The following is a 17,927-nucleotide window of genomic DNA, read 5'->3' as shown; positions in this document are numbered from 1 at the left end:
GGGACATTTCTCGACGTCCCACTAAGGCGATAACTGAATTGCAGTTTTCATTGGTTATGGGTACACATAACGCGTCCATTATTTTTATCTACAAGTTGCGCTGCCGAAGTTGCAGACTTTTTATACAAGATGGTATCCTCCGTCAAGGTACTCCATGACAATTACCGTCAAATGGGGCCGCTACTTGGTGTCCACAATCAATGACTTCCTCTGCTCAGGGTCCCACCAGCACAAAGCATATATTCTATCAACTCGATATGACAAATTGTAACCGTCAAAGGCCTCCAAAGTGAGCCATTATATGAGGTGTTGGGTACATGAAAATTTTCCTTAAATCCCTCAGCCAAACATTGACTGGCATGCTCTCTACCTCGACAAGTGTTTGGGACATGACTCCACATACCTTATTTACGTTCTTCTGTTCTTGCCGCAACAGCACAGTCTTTACCGTATTACCCTTTGTATGGCAGGCATCCTGTATTGCACATGAGCCTGGACACATCAATACCGCTTGCTGATGAATTTTTATGGTGCAAGAGCATCTGTGGCCAAAGAGCGCCATGGCACAAGGTTTTTCTTCTTTCAAGGTGGATCAAAGACCCATTTCCCAAGCATTTCTGCCTAAAGAAGCCGAGCAACAGACAGGGGAAGCTAGCACCCATTGCATCACCGGTAGGTATCAAGCAGCACTGGGGTCGATACCGCTTGCCGAGTGTCGTCACTAGCCTGACTGGCGCGCCAACTTCCCCACGCCCGCCTCTCCATGTCGGGAACCTACGACAGCCTGTCCAGGGATGTCCACATCTCTCCAGGTCGCTTGTCCTCATGTGGTGTCCACCTTGTTGTGAAGGACTCACAGAAAAACTCCTTTTCCCGTACAGTGGCCATTTCAGCATGCTTCACAATGTGACCGACACGACGCACGAAATTGCCCCGCTGAATTCTCCGACATCATCTACCTGCAGCATGGCTTCAAGTTATCCGGCTTCACCAGTACCACGAAGGTGATCAGCACCCAGTTTAGCATCAGGAAGGTGATTTTGTCACCACATGCTAGTGTCACACCAATAAGTACGCACAAACAGAAAGACTAGCGGTTCTCATACTGGGTGCTGCTTGCCACCAGCTCTTCAGCTGTGCCTGTGCCTTTAGCTCTACTGCAAAGCAAGGTATGATATGGCGAGGAAGGGGGGGGGGTGACGCGCTCGCCAAGCTGCTGCATTGGGTGCCGTTCACCCTAGTGATGCCACTGCTCAACGCATCAAAAAAATGTCATGAGGTGGTCCAGAGAAAGTGTTCAAACTGAGCACCAGGCTCAGCCTCGCACCTGCAAGGCTGTGCTGGCAAAAAAAGCAAAGAAAAAAACCAGTGTGTCACAGTCAGTTTTATAAAAACCAAATGATAGTTCCACTTTCCAGAAAACTCTGAAGAACAGTCTTCTGTAGCATGAAATGTTATCGACAAGTACTCTAGAAGGAGCAAGAAGAAGAAGAAACAGGAGTCCTCATATAAAATGTTCTTGTTCGTGTGAAACACCTAAGAGTTCAGCTATGGAACTACAGCTGCAAACCCTCCAGGAAGAAGACAAATTTGAGATGGCATATATAAACACTATATGTGCACTGCACTAATGGGTAGTCCACCCATCCCTCAAGCGGAAAATTACACCTTTGAGGCCTTGTTGCAAAGGGCTACAACTTGCCGTAGAGACAACACAATCATATAAATCTGTTCCATATAAATCACCTCTGCACATATGGTATGTTCGCGCAAGTTTTGCACATAACACTGTTAGGGCGACAAGAAATGCAAACAATATGCAAAAGCCAAGAACAGGTTCGGTATGCATGAGCAATGTGGAGACCGCAAGTTATCATTTAGCTTTTAGTTTTGCACTTGTGCAACTTTGTAGGCCATAACTGGCAGGCACCCCAAAGTGTTGGCAACAAGTATTGAGCACAGGCACCAAGGCACTGTACAGAAATGGTGCACAGCAGCAATACGGAAGCACAAGCTCCCAGGATGAAATAAAGAGGGACACAAGATGCTCGTACGACCACAACAGCACCTACGGGAGAAAACAGAACACCAGTGAACAAAACTTTGTAGGAGATAACAGGCCATTAGAGACTTTACACCACCAATCAGTGCTAAGTAGAGCATTTTAAAGTTCCAGTGTCAATCCTTTATTTTAATTTTTTTTGCAAGCACAGAAAGCGGAAGAATGGCTATCAAAAAATCAATAAAGCTACTGCAGGAAGCAGCAGCACACATTTGGTATTTCCTAATATGCCACACAGCTCCACAAACACTTCATGAGAGTGAAAGTACGTTTTATCTGTACAGCTACAAAACAAGCACGAGTGTAGCAAGTGCACATGTTTGCACTTCTTTTCGTCCTTGCTGCAATATAAAACAAACAAAATGGCACACAAACAAGCCCAATCCCTCATGCAACCAGCACTGTTCTCAAAACAGCAGTTACAGGTTTCAATGTAGAACTGCACTTCCCCAACAAAAGAAATGGGACAAGGAACAAAAGACAAGTATAGCAAGAGGTGTCAGCACAAACCCGTGATCACACAAACTTTGTCACACACAAGAGAAAGCATGCCATGCCTGAGCAGTCCGAAAGACTTCTACAGTTTGTAGAGACTAAACGCAAATGTTCATCACAGAAAAGTACCACAAAGGTCCACAGTGCAAACGGAACTAAGCTGCACAACAAAGAACACACTCGAAAGTAGAACAAAACCTAGGAAAAATAATCAGAGAAACAATTGTACGCCTCTACACTTGCAGCCCTTCTACAAAGCGCCACTAGGGTTACCAGTGATGTGCCTTTTTTGTGGTGAAAGATTAGAAAACATCCCCGATGCTTTACAGCACTTGCAGCAACTGGCTGTGCCCACTACCATGCTTCTCTCTCAGCAATATTCGACTATTGTGCTTGCTTCAGGCATCTCTAGGCAAAGGGTGTGTTTCAATTCCCTCCGGCATAGAAAGCATATGACTTCACGCTGTAAACAGACAGCTAAGCCCCTCAAGGCGCTCCTTTTCACTATGCTTTGTCAGCTTTGTTAATTACAAGAAACGGCAAAGTTCAAAATTTCCATGTTTCAGTATCTAAGCAGGCTTTTCTCAGGAGTATAGGGCAATTCTAAATGAAAATTTGCCTTCAGCTGTACAAATGATGTTCTCTGATTATAGTTCAAAATATAAAGGTAATATTGGCAAAGCTTTATACTGCAAAGCCAGCAATGATGGAGACCATACTCAGTGCCTTTCTGAAATGTCCCTTTTGCCATTGGGGATAGAAACGAAACCTGCCCTTACATGGCCACTGTCCATGTTGTACTTGCCTTAAAGCCATCTAGTCATTGGGGGACTGGAACACAAACTACATTTCTCAACTCCATTCACTGAAAGCTTCTCTTGAGCCTTCAGCAAACACTGTAGTGGGACAGTGTGTGCAAAAAAAAAGATGTTACGTTTCTGTTCTCCCTTCTCCAATGGGAACCACAAAAAAGTGATCGATGCAAATCACACGGCCCTGTGCAGCAATGTTTTACAAACCCTACCAATGTACCAATTGAGACACAAAGGCCCTTACACCTTCTTAGTGTAGGCATTTCTTATTGGAGATTTTTGCACCAGAGGAAAAAAAAAGGGGGGCCTTTCTCAGTTCTTCAGTTCTCCTGGTCTTACTTCCTGAAGGCATGAACTGACCTGCAGTGCTAAAGTTGCCACAAGTCTGCACACTGCAACACTCCAGATCCACCAGACAGTCCACACCCAAACTTTCAACCTCTCAGGCCAAGAGGCTCCCTTGGCAGTTAGCCTCAAGCACTGAATGCCACCGCAGGTGGCGAGAAAGAACACGGAATTAAACCAGCCACACACACGCAGCCACCTACCTGAGCCTTCCAAGTATGCACACACACACACTCAATCCAGTACACATGCACATGACAGGGGCTGCGCACGCACACGCACATGTTCCGACGGCACATGCTCAGTGCCCCCCCCTCCCGGCAGCCGAGAGAGGGAACAGGGAGGAAAAGGATGACGGGGAGGCATAGAAGAGACGAGGGGCGCTCTCTCAGGACATCATCTCATCCTGGCTGTGCTCGCAGGTGGGTGGTGGGCATTGTATCACTGTCTCACTCATGATCCCCTGCAAAACACCAAGGCGCTTAGATCAGTTCAATCAATGGGCGCAGTACTCCGCACAACACGAACGCCAGGTCACCTTCAATAAGCAGAGTTCCTCCGTGTCTCATGTCCCAGATTAGCTCTACATATAAACTGGCTCCGTTGGCTGCCACTTCCTCAGAGAGGGACAGACAAGACGAACACCAAGGACAACACTACCCAATTTCCATTCTCAATCGACTTCTGTCTACGTCAATGTTTGTCTAGCATCAAAAGACACATTTATTGCCGGAAAAATTTTTTTATTTAAAAAGGAAACTTTTCTGCTTTCCCCTGCTGTCACACAACTCCAGACATCAATACCGCAAGGACTCTCTAAGCACCGTCTGAAAGCAAATGGTGGTGCTGCCTAACATCAGGGATCTGCAAGTGAAAAGCGGTCTTGACGGCTCCACAGTGTGCTGGCGAAAATAGCATGTGTTGGTGATATGCCTGCAATAATTAAAACTCAGAGATAGTAATTCGTATTTTCAGTCAATTCAAACAAATACAAAAAATTTGATTGGCCTGCTATATTTGCAATGCATTCTAAAGCAGCTTACAGCGGTTTCTCTTAACCCCCGGCCGACTTGGACAAGCCAGGCTTGTCGTAAGTAGACACATTTCTGGCTCACGACGAATCCAGTTTGTCATGTTTTCTGCCACTCCGTGCCAGGTTTAACCCTTCAAACACTAAATTAATTTCCAAACAACGTACCAAAATTGCAATATTTTTTTAAGTAGTCAATTTTTTCCATGCAATTCTGATTTATTTCACTAGATTTTGGTAAAAAGTTAAGCAAAAATTAAAAAAGCAAAAGCTGCTCTTTAGAGCGGCTTTCCTTAGTAATGGGTTACAACATGCTCAAATGCACCGCGTATATTTGATCCGATAAGCTGTAATACACTGCAAAGTGCATAGACGTTGCTTCCTCCTAACACGAACAAGGTCTCATTATTAGTAGCTAACGGTAACTGCCCAGAACACTTGCTGACAGATAGCAGCAGAGGTATTAAATGACCATTTTGGTACCATTTTGAAACCAAAAAATATGTTCATTAGGGGGTTAAATTCCCTAAATTGAAACCTTCTGTCTTGCTCCAACTCTCCTAATGCGCGAAAAAATGGCGGCTGAAATCGCATATGTCTGTTTTGCGGCACCGTGCGAGGTGAAAATTCAGCCCCTCCAACAGGTTAATTTGGACGCAATCAAATGAGGAACTGTGTCAAGGTTCAATACAGCATGCAGCACAGCATTATGATGATAGGCAATGATAATAGGCAGTGATCGTCTGCTTTTGAATGAAAACTGCGCAGCAGTGGCGATTTTTCACTGTTCCGTAATGCTGTGCTGCATTACGCATCGTAATGCATTACGCATCGTAATGCAGCACGCATCGTAATGCAGCACGCATCGTAATGCAGCACGCATCGTAATGCAGCACGCATCGTAATGCAGCACGCATCGTAATGCAGCACGCATCGTAATGCAGCACGCATCGTAATGCAGCACGCATCGTAATGCAGCACAGCATTACGGAACAGTGAAAAACTGCCACTGCTGCGCAGTTTTCACTCAAAAGCAGACGATCACTGCCTATTATCATTGCCTATCATCATTTACCAATCACCCTATCACCCTATCAATTAAATTTATTATGGTACGAAACTTTTTCTTAACACATTTGTAGCTACTCGATTTGACCTTCAGATAATTCGGATGTTTGTTTCAGTCCCTTGAGGTACCAATTAATGTGGTTTTACTCAATTTGGAAACTAGTGCATAACTGTTTCAACCATACAACCAGTTGGAGACTGCTGACTGAGTGAACGTATCAGTGCCGTTCACCCATATTTTATGCTGTGCTAACACTTTAAGCTAAAATTTGCATAGAGAAACTGTAGCGCCACCGCTTCGGCTCGCGGAAGACGACGAAGCGGTGGGCACGCGCAGGAGAACGCCGGCTCGCGCAGTAGAGAACGCTCTGGACTTCGGCCTGGCCAGACGCTGCCGCCGCTGCTCTGTCGCTACCTCTTCTAAGGCAGCCTCAAATAAACGTGGCCGTGGTCGCCTCCTGGGCGACCTCAAAACTGGCCTCCACGTCGTGGTGACCCGGAGAGCCGCGCCTTCTATCCCAGCGGCGTCCGAGCATGGCAAGCTGGCAAGACCTGGATTTCGATCCCCCGCTCCCAGCGTTCCGGCCTGCAGGCGTCGGCGTCGACGTGGAGGCCAGTTTTGAGGTCGCCCAGGAGGCGACCACGGCCACGTTTATTTGAGGCTGCCTTAGAAGAGGTAGCGACAGAGCAGCGGCGGCAGCGTCTGGCCAGGCCGAAGTCCAGAGCGTTCTCTACTGCGCGAGCCGGCGTTCTCCTGCGCGTGCCCACCGCTTCGTCGTCTTCCGCGAGCCGAAGCGGTGGCGCTACAAAACAATTCAAAAATACCCTTTGTATGCGCAGATATCCATAAAGCAAATCACACTTAGCAGTCAACAGAATGCAGTAATCAACCGATAGAGACCAATTTCAATTCTGGTCTTAGTGTCCCTTAAAGGCCCATTCCCAAAGTTGCAACAATAAATAACGGGGAAAAATCTTGCTCACGTCACTCACATAAAAAAAACAGTATAATCAAGGAAGAAAACCGTACACCTTTCTCTATGTGCACCAAGAAAGAAGAAAGAGAAAGCAGTGCGAAGTGCTGAGGAACGGTGCTCACTGGATCATGGATGCCAGACTGCATGGGAGTGTGAGGTTCACTGTCTTGCGCTTCCTGGACGGCGGGGCAGCCAACACGGGCAGTGGGGAAGCCAGGGTACGGGGAGTTTGACTGTTCGCACCCCGCTGGCAACTCTCCAGCTGCAAAACACCCCGTTGCCCCCGTGTGGCCACTTTAGCCTGCACTCCAACCTTCTACGCAAACCTGAACCCCGTCACTGCTTACTTCGGCCAAACCGAGACAGGCAGGAAGCTTTTTCTCTGCAGTGAATAGGGCAACTTATACTCCTTATGCAATACCTCAGGTGCCAACACAGCCAACTAGCAACGACATGTAGATCGACGTGCAGTTCCCACTTGCATTAACCTTCAGCAACAATGACCACCTGTTACATTACTCCAACCCTTAATTTGAGCAGGATGTTAAGCAAGTTTGCTCACAGAGTATAGAGGTTTTCATCGTATTAAATCAAGATAGCCAATGCTCATGTGGTCATCTACGAAGCTTAATCGAATACCAAGCAATCAGGACTTACCCTCGCTGTAGATAGGGCTATATTGAAACTAGAGACTGGACTCTTCAGGTTAAACACTTTTCAGTTTTGTAGCTCGTTTCTGACCAAAGGAGAGCATCCTTGACATGCTCGCCACAATTAGCTGCCTATTCAATACCAGTAAAATTAAGGAAGTGCTGGAACGACAGGTGTGGTATGGTGACGGTATCACTATATTAAATACCATGGGTTACGAATTTTGACACAATGGTGCAGATCACAAGGCTCTCCCACCTCACAAAGCACAGCCAACTAGCCTGCAACGTAATAAGCCACCATCAATGCAAAACCATGCACAAGAAGCACGAAAAAGAGCCATGTTATGGCTTCCACTACAGTTCAGCAGCAGTTCCGTCTCTGCCATCAGCATGCAGGCCACACAGTGCACGGAAATCTCATTCTACACAGGGTGTAACCAGACCATGAACAAGTTTTTATAACTAAACTTCCCCCAATGTTTGTCTCTTAACCCGATGAATTTAATCCTACATTTTACTTCTTTTTTTTTTATGGCAGCAGGATTTACATTCTGCAACGATAGCTCTTAATACGGACACTCCTGTGTTAATTACTGGTACACGAGTAGGTCGTGCCAACAATAAGGCCGATAAAAACTCCATTCTGACCGCTCAAGGATATCAAACATTTCAATGAAAAAAAAAAGAATTCCCAATCTCCCTTTTCATTGCAGATACCAATAGTAATTAATGAATGTTCCAATTCTCTTTCTCTCAGTCATAAGCATAAGCATAATTGGTCGTCAGCTTCTAGACTGAATGTCAGGTTGACGCAGTAATGACTGGCACTGTGGAGGCTGAACTTCAGAAATTGTTCTTACCTCGAAAGAAAATTGCTCTGATGAAAATCAATTAGATGCCAATAAAATTGTCCATCAGACGCGAAACATATCATTCTAACGACCTCCATGTGACATTTCCTGCCAATTACACAGCAATATATACTTTTTTTTTAAACACGAGATTGTTTTCAAATATTTAAAAATATGTTGCAAATTGTGCGGCTTAACATCCCAAAGCAACACATGGACTATGAGGGATGCCATAGTGGAAGAGTCCGGATAATTCTGGACCATTTAGGCTTCTTTTTAGTTAATTGCTTAATTAATCAATTAGCCTAATTAATATAGAGGATAATGAAGAGGTCAGAAGAAAAGAAAAGAAAAGAACGTGGTCAGTAAGTTATATTCCAGTTAAAACATTTTTGCAGGTTGTACACAAGTTCCAAGACAGGTTGAACAAGTCTGACCAATTGTCAAAAAACAGTTAGTTGACACTTCGAAACCCCTATGGGTTCCTTGTTCACAAGGAAACATTCCGAAGCTTTCCAAAACGTTCCGGGTTCCGAAATGTCGACTATTTTTTGACAATTGGTCAGTGACCTAAGACTTGTTCAACCATGCTACTACCTGACCAGACGGCGTTCCGCCAAACCCTGGATTACAAGTCCCAAGACAGGCTATGAAGATTTCGAAGGACTACAGAAACCAAATATTAGCTTGCATGTTTTCTTCTTTCAAAAGATGCTTTTGACGATAGTGTACAGAGCACGCTGTGCTATTCACCTACAATCCCAAAAAATTTATAATTAAATTTCTTCTTGACGCTGTTTTGGTTTCATGAACCAAGTTGAACTTTAGGTCATACGAGGCAGAAAAAACGGCAACATAATGCTGTAAATTGGTAAATGGTTTTTGAGGAAAGGAAATGGCGCAGTGTCTGTCTCACATATCTCAGACACCAGAACCACACCTGAACTGTGCCGTGAGGGAAGGGAGGAAGGTGGGAGTGAAAGAAGAAAGAAAGAGGCGTCGTAGTGGAGGTCTCCGGAATAATTTCGACCACCTGGGGTTCTTTAACGAGCTGATTCATCATTTGTGGTAATTCTAGCCCTTGAAGAAGGCTGGTTAGGTGCTGCAGTGAGTTAAAACTAGGCATCAGTGTTTATATATTGCAGTTTTTTGTGCTCACACGACCTTAAAGGGGGATGAGGGTCTTGAAAACTTTTTTTTTATTTGTTAACATATCTTTCTCAAACTTAGCACCTGGGTGTATCATTGAATGTTGATTTCGAATATGCATTTAGATTTCAAATATCTCAGCTGGAAGGAAATATATGGCAAAATAAAATATCCTAATTAGGTCATTTCTTACGGGCCTTTTTAGTAATTTATCAGTTAAATAAACATTTTTAAAGAATAAGCACACATTTGCAAACTATAAATAAAAAACAAGTTTTCAAAAACAAGTTTTCAAGTTTTCAAAAACAAAAATAAAAAACAAGTTTTCAAGACCCTCATCCCCCCTTAAGTTCAACTGCATGTCACAGCCATAGTTTGGTTGATGAAACAAAAACCGAAACAGCACAAGAGAAGAATTTCAATTTAAATTATTTAGTCGTTATAGGCAAATACCATGCATGTATTCTAATATTTAATGCTTCATTGGAAAGAAGAAAATATGTAATAAGATTAGGTGCCTATAGTCTTAATACTGATAAGACACAAATATTTAGATCTCTTTCAAAAAGAGCATAATACAAGATCAATTCTGTGGAGATGGAGAATTCTGTGCAAAAAATATAGAATAAAAATCTGTGACTTTTTCTGACTGACATTTTCTTGTTTTCCAATACAAAAGAAAAATGCTCAAACACTCTTCAGAGAAATGTGGATCATTAAGGGTATTTTTTTCTTTAACATTATGATCACTGCCTAGTAAAGCACTCGTCCGCAAAATTCAAACAACAATCCCAAGCCCATCATTTTTCTTTTTTTTAAGTAATATGAAGCACTACTGTTGACAGCAAAGAGCCCAATTCTCCCACGGTCGGGAAGAACAAAGCACAAACTCTGGTTCATTTGGCATGGACTGGCTCTTCAGCATAAACTGAGCATGTCAGGGAGAGCAGTCAGACGACCCTACAGACTTCGTTGCCCAACGCTGAGGAACGTGGCCGTGCAGCTACCTTTGGGCGATGCAAAAGGGTTCGCGGCTGTGGGGAAGGCTGCCGTGTTGTGGGTGGGTGAGCCCAGCTGGTGGAAGGCCTCCATCTGCTGGGTGACAGCCAGCAGGCCACCCTCGGCAACCGTCAGGATGGCCCAGATCACTTCGCCAAACACCTGCCCAGTCAGCGTGCACATCCGCCACTGGCCCTGGGAACAGAGGAGGCATCGAGACTGAATGCTTTCTCCCAAAACAAACACTGCACTTGATGAGGGCATACAGATTTCTTCAAGAACGACACACACGCAGCTTAAACATTAAAGGGAACACATTACCATTTCACTCCGTAAGCACGAGTAAAAAGCAAAGTTTTCTCCTTCACTCCAGATAGTTTTCCTCTGGACAGATGATGCCCACGAGACTTTTCTACATCAATGGAGAAGCGACAACACAATTCATTTTCGGATGCAAACTGACTGTACCCTTTCATACTGCAGCTAGCTGCACATTAGTTTAAGCCTACAACAAAGCACACTGCATTGTGCCTCATAAAAATGGAGTGCAATACAAGCACTGAACCATCCGTGCAAGTCAGCCACGGATACCCTAACTGCTGCCACTGATGAAGAAATGCCAGCAGAATTGCAGACCACACAATTGAAAACTAAAACAAGTAATGGCCAGTATTCTCTACTGCTGATACATGTGCCCCAAAAGGATCCTGACAGCACATCAGATGTCCATCCCAGATTTCGCCTTTCACCCTTTCTTTTTCCCGTTTTCCTCTTTTGTTCATCCTCCTCTTCTCTTATGCTAGGCTAACAACCAGGCAGACCTCTCCTGTATTCACTAATGTCTCTCCCTCTCATGCTCGCACTTTAGCAATCCATGCAAACAGTGCTGTAGAGCAGTTCATTTTCAAGAGAGGTTAGCAAAGCTCCTAAACAAACATGTGTAATCTGTTCTAGACACTCAAAGTGTACTCCACGACATGGGAAGTGCCTTCTTCAACGTGTATGTACTTGACATCATACAAAAACAACAGAGCAGCAAATTAGAACTTAGGAATGTGATTTACAGCATGCTTATAAATTCAGCCTCAGAATCAAGTCTGAAGTCATGTGCGAGAACCAGTGACACAGACGAACTCGCATGGACTTGTGCAGCAGAGGCCAGTGACTCCCAGATCATCGGCAGTGTGCGGCCTGCATATCTGCACATAACGACAGCAATTCACTGGTGTGCTGGGTTATGAGTAAAGGCCACTATAATGTCTGCTCGCAGAAAAGGTAGCCATGTGCTTGACTCTGCACATATTCCACAAAAACGAGCAAAGAGGGACCAGTCACAGGCCAAAGCTGCACAGGTCCACACGGACTCCCCCACGCACAGTAACTCACTCAGACCTTTTACTAATTCATCACAGGCTTAGTGAGAGAACGCAGCACTGCTTGAACGCCCAGGTATGCGGCCTTAATTCTGATAACACGCAAGCAGCTGCAGCAGCAAAACGAAATATGCTTAGCTTGTTCCTCTTTACTTCATGTGTCAGTGGTGAGTAAGCTCAATGGCCATGACACTATAAGCCCTAAAAGTCTAAAATCTTTCCTGGTAAACAACTGCTTTGAGCATCTCAAGAACAGCCACAAGAAAAAAGAAAAGCAACAGCAATACAAACTTCAACGCAAACTTTACCTGGTAGACGCCCGGCTTCCCAGGGCTTGACATTTCCACGGAGACATCAGTCGTGTGGCCTGGCCGAAGGGATTCCACATTGACTCTGTTCATGTGTCCAAGGTGGTCACCACCAACAAACTTGAGCGAGCAGTCAGGCGGCCAGTCAGTGTCACCTGAAGGAAAAGGGTATTGGCTTAGCGAGCCACACTTAGCAGGGGCGTAGCCGGGGAGGGGAGGGGCTTCATCCCCCAGCCCCCTCCCTGAAATTTTTGCGAACTGTCACGCACCGCTCACCAAAACCACAGGTGCCGAAAGACATCTGGATTTTGTCACCTACAATATCTTTTTCAGACTGGAAAATACATTTTGCCGCGAACATTGCTAACTCTGGTTGGATTTCGTGGCAACGCCCACACACCTGGAGTGACGTAACGCAAAGAGCCTCATCCCAGCACAAACTTTCAAGGGCCTATCAATGGCAAGTGGGCTCGCCGGGGCATATCGCGGTGGCCGCGCAGTCTACGGAGCCACGCATTTCAATTCCGAAACTTAACGGGTATAAAGTTCTCATAAAGTTCTGACGCGAAAGCTGCACTGAGATTTCAAAAGTCGTGCTTTAGATTTTCAAATTGGGAACTTCAATTTATTATTCTTACATTCTGCACACTTTGCAGAACTCCTCATTTATACATGTGCTTACTGTTGTGACTACAATTTCGGGGCAATTACTCGCAATACATGACCGCTGACAGCTGCTGCAGCGGAGTACACTGCAACGAAGGACAGCGTCATTGAGATCTTTCCCTGGCCGTTGCATATGTACAAAAATGTCAAGGTTCTTGAACAACAAAGATTCAATAAAATATTTGTCCTCTACTGGCTCATTTCATAACCTTTATGTTTTTCATATCAGCGGCATGCACTGCTTTGCTCGTTTCGGACTGATATTTTCTTTGCTTATCAAATACGCAAAAACATGGAAGCATTGGTATCAGTTATGTCTGCCATGATTTTTAAGACATACGAATACATTCTTCTACTTTAAAAAAAAATGCGTATTTCACTTTTCTCTACAGTGCGTAGCGTTATTTAATACACAATGACACTGTCAGTGGCAATGCAGTTATTATTCTTGCATTTGATCCCTCCCCAAAATCTATGAAGAGGCCGCGCTGCAACATGAGCCCCCCCATAAAAAAATTCTGGCTACGCCACTGACACCTAGTTACCAGCAAAACGAGCCATCGGCAACAGTAAGTAGGGCAATAGGGCCTAAATGACAGAAGCCGCCTGCTGCTGAAAAAGGTTCCAGCAGTCACGGCTGTTCAGACATTAGTATTAATTATACAAAAAGGGCTGCAGCCAGGCTAAATCTCGCTAGACAGAAAGCATGTGGCTCACGCTCAGTATGACCGCAACACTCTGGTAATAACCATAGTGCCATTGAAGTTTTACAGCACTTCACTAAAGATAGTTTGCAAGTGATGTGACAAGCACCATCTTAGGCCACACAGGGTAGTTTCTGCAGTGCATACAGGAACTGGTCGGTGATAAGCAGATTAGCAAATTGCCCAGGCTTTTGCTGCACTTTCTGGAGCCAAAGAGGGCGGCTGCTATGACGTCAGTGCAAACTATGTACAGCCTTTGTCAAAAGTAACCAGGCTGCACGTTTTTCTTCTCACTCGTATATTAAAGCTATTATGCCAGCCCTCAAGCTCTAAATCTCTGTATGGGAAGAAGAACCCCTGCTGTCACTTCAAAGAACTTTTTGATCATTAGGGAAGCCGTGAGGGCTCTGTTATACGAATGAGAAGCAAACCATGGAGCCTGGTTACTTTTGACAAAGACTACATCTTTGTGAGCACTGAAGAAATTTACACTGCTATTCTATATCTATTGGCAGCCAGATGCATAGCTTCACCACCACCAGGCTGCCACTGCTTTGTGAAGAAAGGACCACACCTTGCATGTTGCAAGTCATACTTAGTGTCACAGCACACCAGAACTTCCAAAGAACGTCCATCAACAAATTACCCTAGTAGCACAGTATGTTGCTGCAATGTTGCAAAAACATTGCCAATGTTGTTGCAACGTTGCAGCAACATACTGTGCTACTAGGGAATTAGTGGTTGCAGTCAAGGGGTGCCCAGCGTTATTGACATATTAGCGCAGAGTACAGAACACACGCATTCGCCACTCCCAAGTAGAACACTAAGGAAATAAAATATGGATAACTTTTTTTTTTCTTCCGAGCGCACACATACCCGCTTCCATTATGCATTCGAGGCTTATCAAACTAAGAAACGGCGTCCGATTGGCATCTACCTGAAATAATAACATTTGGTGCCCAGAACTCTTTTTACGAGCGGTTATTGATGGCAAGCGAAACATTTAACTAAAAAAAAAGATAATAATGATGAAAGCTGCGGTTAAATTGCTTGTCAGAGCGGCAAACTACACTCTTCCCTTTGCCGATGACCCTACAGCACCTGTCTCATGCGTGAAGTTAAGCTTATCGCAAGCAAAGGAGTTGACTTCTCACTTCACTTCCCACGCGCGCAGGGACGGCTCAAAAGCGTGCTCGAAAGTGAACGGTCGTGACGCAATCGAGGGCAGCGCAGGTAAATCTTACCTGTGTTCTGTATCCTCCACGTCTTGACAAACCTTGTGTTCGGAGGCACGGCTTCCCCGTCCCCAATGGTTACATCCTTTATGAGAGTCATGGAGGGGCCATTCTCCTTGGGTGCATCGATATCAAAATACGAGCACACGGCCGCCTGAAGGTTCCTGCAACGACGGTAGAACACAAGTCGAGGGTACGGGCCATCTTCAGCTTGCTAGTAGCCCCATCGAAACAACGTGTTATGACAAGTCAGTTCTCTGCTTATCGCACAAGAAGCAAGCGCTCGTATCACTAACGGTACAGGCACGACACGGGCAATGCAGCGTAATTGCAGCTGACTGCAGAACTGCATTTGTGCTGCAACGAACGCTTTAAATACACGGCTTGCCTATCAGGACCGAGAGCAGAACAAATAAGTTTCTCGCGAATGCGTTCACAGAACACTCACAGCCTATGCTAGAGAGGTACGGAAAACCCACTGTTCTACGGTTCAAGCCTGTGCAATCGCTGGCATCACGGGATGAGTAATGCAGGAGAGCCTAACCCTAACGCTAGAGCTTAAATGACAGACTGTCAGCGGTTCCACGAGGCGCGCGATTAACGGGACTCACCAGTTGTTCATGTCCAGAAAGAAAGCACATTCTGTAGTGTTGAGCTGGTAGCCGAGCACCTTCTGAAGTTGTCCAATTAAAACATCGCGGTCGGTAGTACCTAGGCAGCTAAACTGCTGCAGTAAATTAAGGTCCAAGTCACTGTCAATATCCATCGCCGCCAGTGAAATGAGCGCTACCCATCAAGAACAGAACGCTGTATCCCCACGCCGATGCGAGCGACTCGAAAGCCCTTTCGTCAACCGCATATTATTCGCTTACAAACACAGACCGACGCCATGACGGTGCAAGCGAAAGATGACGTATGAACCAGAGCCTCCTGGGTAATATTACAATTAGCCACGTGTTGCTGTGACGATTACATCAGCTGTAACCGAAGCGGGAAATCTTAAAACACCAAATTTCCACGTCGTCGCAAGCTACTAAATGCCCTCATGAGCAGGAACCGACATGAAGGAGACCTCTCTGCTTGAGGGATATCTTATTGTCAGTCAAGATTATCTTGGTTTTGGTACTGAAGCACGATAGGGCAACAGCCGCCTCCTCTGCCACTAACGCATTCCCAGTATCAATCGATGCTAGTCACTTTCTCCCCATTACTATCAATGACGGCAATGACCGAGGCGCCATCACACCCACAGGCTGCGTCGCAGAAGGAAGGTTATGTTCCCCGGCGGATCCCGGGCGAGATTATTCATTATTCTTCGAGCTCTATGTCTTCTCATTTCTTTATCATGCTCCGGGTGCATGTTCTTGGGTAATGAGGCTGCTCACAGCCACGCTTGAGAATTATACTCTGGAAGTGTCCCTGAGTGGGAATAAAGACCCTCTTATAGCATATAATGAAATCACAAGCACCTAGACTGGATAGGAGAATACTGTGAGGCCCCAAGATGACGGGAATAAAGGTCATTCATTCAAGCTACGAAACGATTTCCTTAAGTACTGCATTTGCTGCAGTAGAAAGTTCTTGTGAGCTAGTTGGTTCATTTCAATGAAAGGTCAGACTGCACGAAGAATATGACAGGTCAGGAAACATAGAAACGAAAATGACACCATGGTCACAGACTTTCCGACTGTTTATTCATGAGCGAAAGCACGTTATATATAAGTGAGGAACCGAAGTGCGCAACCATCTTTGTAATTAGCACAAGTACTGATAAAAGGTTGCACACAGAGATTGTACTATCCTGTTTAGGGCAAACAAAACAAAATTGTATCACAGCGGGAGGTCAGATTAAACAACAGCGCATGCCGACTGCCTAGCCTCCTGTCATCTGGCCTCCCGCAATGCGATTTTTTGTGTTTTGCTTACCCCCCCCCCCCCCCCCCCCCCGCCAGAAAAAGAAAAGTATGATCACTGCGTGCTACCTTTTATTAGTTCTTGTGCAAATTACAAAGGTGGTTGCATGCTTCAGTTCCTCACTTATAAAGCAAGTGCTTTCGCTCATGAATAAATAGTTGGAATCCTGCACCTGTGGCGTCATTTTCATTTCTGTGTCCTGTCCTATTCATGCAGTCCTGCCTTTTACTGTATTCGTTGTTCAAAGTAAACTGCTTCCAATGCAAAATGCATATATCACCCAAGTTCCATATCACAGTATATTTTTCAGTTCCACTCTGTAGATCACAACTACGTACAGATGAGTAATCAGTGAAACACCAAGTTTGCGACCCAATTAAAAACAGGAATAAAGGCAAAGACGAAAACAAATTGCCATGTTGGTTACTCTGAACGCCTGAGTAATACACCAGTTTTTAAACGAAATTCGTCGCTAGATTTCAAGAAGCAAGTTCATGTTCGCTCTGTATCCTCAGAAGAATTGAGACACAGGCAGCGGTAGTCTGTCATACACGCAATTGTGGACTGTGACAAACAATCTGGAATGCAGGCATTAGATACAAGGAAGTTTAGTTTGGGTACCTACAAATCCCGCGCCTCTAAGACTTTCATGGTTATATGCATGGTTTTTTACCCGAAAGACGCGGGTTCGTTCCCGGCCGCGGCGGTTGAATTTCTTTGGAGGAGAAATTCTAGAGGCCCGTGTACTGTGCGATTTCAGTGCACGTTAAAGAACCCCAGGTGGTCGAAATTTCCAGAGCCCTCCACTACGGCGTCTCTCATAGCCTTAGTCGCTTTGGGACGTTAAACCCCATAAACCAACCAACCAACCATATGCATGATTTTTGTAGGTGCCCACCAAACTCGGATGATGTTATTTGCACTGTTAGCCGGACCTTCATCACAACTTGCCCATATCATCAATGTCTGCCACAGTGAATATCAGGCATGCCATTGAGTCGGCTGCTTTACTTAATGAGCCTCGTTAACTTTTCTTGACATTAAAAGGCACTACACCTTTGCCCCTATTAAATGCCAGCATCTCCACTAATTACTGCTAGCAAAACAAAAGAAAAGAATCAATGTAAGCTATTATGCAAGCATGAACAGCAGGTTTTAATAATGCCGTAGACGAAAAGTAAGTTGACTTGCTTTTTTACAACCGGAAATAGCATAACTGCATAAATAATAACATATATTTTGTGCCGAGCACTAGTAAACTTGATGTGAAACTTTTACAACTATCG

The 17,927-nt window shown here is 44.9% G+C and overlaps 1 protein-coding gene across 1 annotated transcript; it reads right to left on the bottom strand.

The window, feature by feature from the left end:
- Window positions 1-1,369: 1,369 nt before the first annotated feature.
- Window positions 1,370-15,652, bottom strand: LOC149371397 (protein ILRUN). The gene is made up of 6 exons (XM_089565654.1): window positions 15,339-15,652; window positions 14,737-14,891; window positions 12,123-12,277; window positions 10,450-10,636; window positions 6,912-7,051; window positions 1,370-4,177 (listed from the first exon to the last, which is right to left on the bottom strand). Exons 1-6 carry the CDS (start codon window positions 15,491-15,493, stop codon window positions 4,103-4,105), a joined length of 867 nt encoding a protein of 288 aa, XP_089421780.1. The 5' UTR covers window positions 15,494-15,652; the 3' UTR covers window positions 1,370-4,102.
- Between the last annotated feature and the right edge of the window lie 2,275 nt (window positions 15,653-17,927).

Source organism: Amblyomma mixtum, chromosome 1, assembly GCF_055824585.1.
Source record: "Amblyomma mixtum isolate Tamu chromosome 1, ASM5582458v1, whole genome shotgun sequence".
NCBI lineage: Eukaryota > Metazoa > Arthropoda > Arachnida > Ixodida > Ixodidae > Amblyomma > Amblyomma mixtum.
This window is presented reverse-complemented; position numbering and strand designations above follow the sequence as displayed.

Excerpts from the sequence above, each read along its gene's own strand:
- LOC149371397 (XM_089565654.1), bottom strand. The coding sequence starts at position 15,493 with ATGGATATTGACAGTGACTTGGACCTTAATTTACTGCAGCAGTTTAGC. Across the intron at positions 10,637-12,122 it reads GGAAGCCGGGCGTCTACCAG|GGCCAGTGGCGGATGTGCAC; the intron begins GTAAAGTTTGCG and ends CTCTGTTCCCAG. Across the intron at positions 4,178-6,911 it reads AGTCTGGCATCCATGATCCA|GGGATCATGAGTGAGACAGT; the intron begins GTGAGCACCGTT and ends GGTGTTTTGCAG.